General features: G+C 37.9%; 1 protein-coding gene across 2 annotated transcripts in view; it reads left to right on the forward strand.

Moving 5' to 3' along the window:
• The window catches only part of rps6kc1 (ribosomal protein S6 kinase polypeptide 1), a 37634-nt gene extending 31308 nt beyond the window's left edge, over positions 1-6326 (forward strand). For both annotated transcript variants that reach the window (XM_014007558.1, XM_014007559.1), the window contains 3 exons: positions 1046-1128; positions 2543-2638; positions 4955-6326. In XM_014007558.1, the coding sequence (XP_013863012.1) occupies positions 1046-1128; positions 2543-2638; positions 4955-5047 (272 nt within the window). In that variant the 3' untranslated portion in view covers positions 5048-6326. The remainder of the gene's footprint in view (positions 1-1045; positions 1129-2542; positions 2639-4954) is intronic.
• The last annotated feature ends 670 nt before the right edge of the window (positions 6327-6996 follow it).

Genomic DNA, 6996 nt, shown 5'->3' on the forward strand with positions numbered 1-6996 from the left:
CTTTTAGTTTAAAAATAATAAAAACTAAACAGACTACAATATTTTTACAGTCTTTATTTTATAGTTAAAATAAATGTTTATTAAATAAAGTCTGATGTTACAACTAATCGGGGATCCCTTTAAGACCTGCGTAAACAAACAGGGATGTTCTGCATATGAGGGTAACCAGGGGTTGGAGAAAAAATAAGTAAGACAGGCTTACTTTGTTTTGCTTTACTTACTTTTGCTTAAAGGCCCTGTCACACTACACAACTTATGCCAACTTATGAAATGTTTTTTATGTCTAAATTGCTAATAAAAGTTATATGTTTGATAAATTTGTTAGAATTAGATTATGTGCACGCCAAAAAGAAGCTTCCTGTTGATTTATTTTCAGTTCCATTTTCCATGTAGATGTCTTTAAAATGTTCATAAGTTGGCATAAGTTGTGTAGTGTGACAGGGCCTTTACGAAAGACAAGTCCACAATCTGATACACAACCTTGCAGGGTCACTGAATTATTTTATTTTGACTTATTCCTAACAAATAAAATATACTAAATACAGCGATTTAATGCAAAAGATGGAAAACAATGTAATTAATCAATACACATAACACAGTGTTTGACTATCTGTTACCAAGGTTTCCCATTCTCCATGTCTTGGTGTGTGTGTGTTGTAGGAGTGTGTGTGTGTGTGTCTGTGTGTGTGTTTGAGGTCAGGTCATGCAGATGGTGTGAAGTTGCAGCACAGACGGTTTCCTCAATTTAACTGCTTTTTATTATGCAAATCGCCCTTTTATGAGACACACACTTGGTGCGCGTGTGTGYGACCGTGTCGATGATTCTGGGCTCGCTTTGAATTAATTGGATAAAACTGGCGAAATATTACAAGGAGATGAYAGGAAGCAGCGTTCGACACGAAGGAATAACTAATAACGTCTAAGATCAGGAAAACGGTTTCATTTATTTTCCGGCCTCTCCGGTGGATTCGTCTCGCCTGTTGTTTCTCCCGCTCACAGTTTCTCAGCTCAGTATTGATCATCTTCTTTTTCTTCTTGTCTCCAGAGGTGGGAGGGATCAGCGAGGAGACGACGTCATGCGATTGGTGGAGTTTGGGCGCCATCCTGTTTGAGCTCCTGACCGGCACGGTGAGTCAAAAAAGTGAAAATGTTTCTCTTTATTTTTTTTTTGTCTTTGTTCCTGAGTGGGGATGTCTGCCTCCAGATGTGTGTCTTTAGGTGTCTTAGCTTTAAACTCACACTTTTTATGGCTGCGCCTGCTCGTGTGTCTGAGTGGGTGGAGCTTGTTTTGTTGGTTTGTTTGTGTGCAAGGTTCTCGGGGAGTGGCAAAGGTGTCGGTGTGACTTTCTCCATCTGCCGGGCCACCGGGTCAGCTCTCCCCGGGCCTCTTTACTGGCTCCTGGAGCATCGCCGGGCTCGCTGCGTTCAGATCAGCACGCAAGGTGGAGACCTGAGCAGCCTGGCTGGTCCAGGATCAGAGGGACCATCTTTCAAGACAGGCTTAGGGAGGGAGGGAGTGTAGCTCCTTTCTTTCTTTCTTTCTTTCGTTTTGTGGACAACAAACACATAGACGCACACTCTAATTATAACTTGCGGCTCTCTTGAAGGACAATTACAGACTGTAACAAGCGCAGTCATGTGCAGGTGCAGTGTCCCATCAATTTTTCATTGTCTCCTAAATTTGAATAAATTCAGATTGCCAGTGGGCATGTTTTTATATCAGCCATCAGTGTTGGGTTAGTGTCATTATGTTTAACAATACACACCTACTTACCTGGGTGTGGGGAGGGGGAGAGAGAAAGAAAACTCATCCACACAGATGTCTCCTTTGATGATTATGTCTTTGTACGGCCCTGGCAAGAATACACACACAGGCACACATAGTGTCTCTTGATCCTTGCAGGATAAGATCTTGCCTGGAGCGGTCCTAACTGCTGCCAGGATCGCAGCCAGAACTCCTGCAGCACGTATCGAGGGAGGGAGAGAGGCAGCAGCCCTAGCTGGTGGAGAAAGAAAGAAAAACACGGTTTTTATGGCTTTTACTTGCCGCGCAAACTCTGTGTTCCCGTTTTATTATTTTATTGTGGAAGGTACAGCATGTGAACATTTAGTAATTATTGTTATTATTCCGAAAAAGCTCCATACTTTGGGGTTTCGAAAGCGCTTTAAGTTCTTGTGCCTCCTATTTTTCAATGATAAGTGTTCTAAACTTGTGCTTTATTATGGTCAGGCTTTATTTTGCGAAACGTTCTGTACAAACGAAGACCGATTCTACCAAAAACAGTCATGTTTTTTTTTTTTTTTCACTCTGTCTGACTCCCACATCAGTTCCAAGAAAGAGCAACAGCGGTGACATCATTACTTTGTTTGTGTGATCAGTGTTGTTTCAGGTGCGCCCGCACTTTGGCCTCCTCCTATTTTTGTTCAGTTTTGAAGCTTCAGCGTCGACTCGAGCTCTGCAGGAGTCCCAGTATTCCATGTTTAACATCGATGGTTATCTCCCCCCTCCTTTTCTTTCCACCCCTCCTTCCCTCTGCACCAGTCTCTAGCCCGCTGCCATCCAGCTGGGATCGGCCGACACACGGCCCTCAACATCCCAGAGTCGGTTTCAGAGGAGGCCCGGTCTCTGCTGGAGCAGGTGAGAGGCCACACACGTCCTCAGATCTGATATGTTTCAATTTTATTACTTTTTTTATGATCAATAAAGTCCAGTGTTCAAGTCACAGAGGAACTTTTAATATAATGAAGTCACTGTACAGTTATGTCTGCTGCGGTGAGTTTAATACTTCTAAAATGTGGCTTAGAAATGGTGAAAAAACATATTTAATAAACATGGATTTATTTGGATATAGTTTATTCAAACRTTTGTCAGGATTAGGCACCCAGTACCTTAATTATGTAATCATTTATTTTAAACATTTGTAAATTTTGCTAAATTAACATTTTACTGCCATCTGTACTGATCCATCTCCGTCCAGTTAAACCATTTTAGACTTTTTAAAAGCCAGCAGGAGTTTTAGTTATACATTTTAAAACGTTTTAACTGCTTTTTTAATTTATCTACTTAATTGGTGTTTTTGAAGACTTTGTGTTATTTCTTTGCAATATCAAATATTATACACTGATAATAAATGATTGTTTTGTTGGTATATAGATATAAAACAATCTACATCATCTAGCAGCTAATTTCTGCTTTGTCCTAAGATTTGGTTGTTTTGGTTTGTGGATAATCAAGAGGAAATCAAATAGAAATTAGAAAAAACTTAAAAAAATATTAAGTCTTATTTACTATTTTAAATTCAATGAATTTTTCATTTTTTCATCTTTTCTTTTTTTATGTCAGCAAGTTCCCAGTAAAACGTTCTGCTGTAGCACTGATACTTTGAAATGCTGCATTTTTACAACCTGTAGAGGTTTCTCAACAAATATGAAAAATCTGCTTTAAATGTAGTAAAACTTTATAAAACAGTCATCAGATATCTAAATGTGCTTTCAGAATAAAAGCCATGCCTTACATCGGAATGTGTGAATTTTTTCAGACAGATTAAGGCAGATAAATAGAGAGAACTTGTCCCAATGGACTTGTCCTTAATAACAGTGGTGGTTCCATCATTTTGATGTCTTAAAACTAACTGCAAATCCTCAAAACTGCTCGTCTTTAGATGTTCATTTATCTGTTTTTATTCTCTGCTTTATGTACAAGTCTGATGTAAATTATGTGTATGTATGCTAATCAGGTGTAGAATTGAACGTATAACTTAAAAATATGGAGCTAAATTGAGGCCATAAAGTTTGTTCAAATAAAGAAAAACAAATAAATTGAAAACAAATGGTTTCAAAACTTAAAAAATGAAACCAAAACAAGATTTGAATCTGAAAAACAATTTAAAAACAAAACAAAAATGATTTAAAACTGAAAAAAAATATACAGTCTGCCATAAATTTATATGATGCAGCAGCTTGCCATATTTGTTTGATTATATGATRTAACAGCCTGCCATACTTACTTTATCATATGATACAATGACCTACCATTTTTCTAAATTATGACACAAAGGCCAGCCATACATTATTAATTATATAATACAATGGCCTGATATATATTTTTTATTTTATACAACAACCTGCCATACGTTGTTAATTATATTATACAACAACGTGCCATATTTTAAACTATGTGACACAATGGCCTGCCATACTTAAATGTTAAATATGATACAATGCCGTCTTTTTTATTATATGATAAACTTCCTACCATACGTCATTCTTTTTATTATAGTTACATATTTAATTATATGATACGTGCAGTTTTTACATTTTTTTAAGTTTCAAATCATTTTATTCAGTTCCAAAAATTTTTCTTCCAGTTTCAATTTTCTCTTTTAGCAAACTTTATGGCTTCAGTTTAGTACGGAGCCCGCGAGGGGACATGGGGGATTTTATTTAATTTTTTTTTTTTTTTGCGTTACCTCGCAATATTGTTTTGCATTCCCACGCAAAAGTTTGTTTTGTATATGAACTGAATTAAATCAGACTTTATTTTGAAATATCCAGTTACCAAAACAGGATGTGTCGCCACAAGTTCGTGAAATTGACATTGATGTTGCGTAGCTGCACTGTGTTAAAATATCGGCATATGACATACTTCCATGTGTGATATATTCATTCTGAAGCTGAACTAAAGCAGCAGGCTAACTCGCTAATTGTGAGCAGGTGAATTTTTAATAAACCGGCAGGCACAACAGTGATAAACGACTTTTATGAAGAAACGCAAAAGGTATTGCAAAGCAATGCAATAGTATGGCGTGGGAACGCAAAAGAAAAAAAAAGCCCCACGTTCCCTTGCGTGCTCCGTAGTTTACCTTCATGTAAACCTACCATTTTTTATTTTGTGTTCCTCATCACTGTGTTTTTCCACTCTGTTCACCTGTTTTTATCTCTCTCTTCTGTTCAGCTCCTCCAGTACAACCCAACGGAGCGTCTGGGGGCGGGCGCAGGTGGGGTCGATGATATTAAATCCCACCCCTTCTTTACAAAAGTGGAATGACCCAAATAGATGCCACGCACATCGTGAAACTGTGAAAACCAGAGTTGCACACTAGGAAACTGGATGAGCATCCCCTCCAGCTGGACATTCAAATGCATGTACAGTAAAAGTAAAATATGCATTTTCACTGTTTTTTCCCTCCATTCGGTTCATGTTTTAGATTTTATACCATGTTTAACACTTGACACGTGTGGCGCAGTGTGTGAGCAATGACCTACTACAGCATTGTTGCGTTTGCACTCATTTATTAACTGTGAGCTAAAAGGAGATGAGGGATAGCCAGGCGACCCCCTCTGCATCCTCATGYCTTCACTTCATTAATCAGGTACTGTAAAGTATCCACTGACAGGCCTAAATCATCCTTCGTTAAGATCCCGCTGCAATACTCCTAGCTTGTTTTCCTCTGAGACTCACGTCAGTAATACTGATAACTAACATAAAACTTGCTTTGATGAGCTTAGATTTAATTTCTCACATTCTTTTTGTTCCAAACCAGCCTACGAACTGCAACATAACCAGACACTATGCAATGAAACTGAACAAAATATATAAAAATAAGAGGTGGTTGTTGAACTGAGTCGTTGTGAGATTATTTATTATGTTAAAGCAGGGAAAGGCTCAGGTGAAAAGACAGTTTAAGCACTTTGTATAAACTGTGGTTGTATTTTATTTATTAAAAAAAAGAGAGGAATAAAGCAGGAGGCTATGATTACATGTTTGTAAACGGCCCTTTCACAGTTTGATATTTTTATGAATGATTTGAGAAAATTCCCTGCCCTGTACAACCCTGCTTTTTGTGCGCGTAGGATAGTGATTTATGTTGTTGAACAATAAATTACACCTTGTAAATATATCTTTAAGGATGTGGTGTTGAGTAAAAATGTACAACCAGGTGTTTTTTGACTTGTCAATCACTACGGCCCAATCAGTCTTTTTCTTTTTTTTTTATTGTAGTTGCCACGCAGACATTTGTGTTGATTTTATATCTACTGTGACTGGTTTACAGTTKTATGGTTGCAGTCATCGCCATGTATCATTTCTTGCATCATTATGGAAGGATTCTGAGAAATGCAGGCGCATAAACAGACAGGATGTAGTTATTTTTATCAAATGTGATAACTAAAACAATGTAAACAACTAGCTTTGTTTCACCTTTTTATTTTATTAGACAAACATTACTGTTGAACAMTTTTCATGTGTGTAATACCTTCTCCTGTCTGGCCTTTGTGTTGTTGTTTCAGTGCACTTTGGGAAACAATAAAACATACCTGGATGAGAAGCAGTGATGTTTTCTTGTGTGTTGGCTTTGGTATCAGCCTAGAACATGAAAGCTGCAGCCACACCGGCTGTTGCTCATCGCACCCATAATATGAGGTGACAGACTGGGAAGTTCAGCAGTTGGTTGTTGGTCCTGTCCTCTACTACTTTATTTTTAAATTTTTATCATTTTTGCTTATTAAAGAGAAAAAAAACAGAATCAAGTGGAGGAGTTTAGGTATCCGGTTGTCTTGTCCACAAGTGATGGTAGGACGGAGCAGGAGATAGATCAACGRACGGGCCTCATCCTCAGTAATGAGGGTGTTGCTTTGGTCGGTTGTAGTGAAGAAAGCGGAGTCGAAACGAAAAGCTCTCGATGTACAGGTCTGTCTATGTTCCAAACTTCACCTACAGCGGGTAAAATAAGTATTGAACACGTCAACATTTTTCTTAGTAAATATATTACTAGAGGTGCTAATGACATGAAATTTTCACCAGATGTYGGTAACAACCCAAGTGATCCATACATACAAAGAAATCAAACCATAAATGTCCAGAAATGAAGTTATTTGTAATAATGTGGAATGGCACAGGGAAAAAGTATTGAACACATGAAGAAAGGGAGGTGTAAAAAGGCACGGAAAGCCAAGACACCAGCTGAACTCTCTCAGTAATTAGAAAGCAAGCCTGCC

This window comes from Austrofundulus limnaeus, unplaced genomic scaffold (genome assembly GCF_001266775.1).
Source record: "Austrofundulus limnaeus strain Quisiro unplaced genomic scaffold, Austrofundulus_limnaeus-1.0 Scaffold42, whole genome shotgun sequence".
In the NCBI taxonomy this organism is placed as follows: Eukaryota; Metazoa; Chordata; class Actinopteri; order Cyprinodontiformes; family Rivulidae; genus Austrofundulus; species Austrofundulus limnaeus.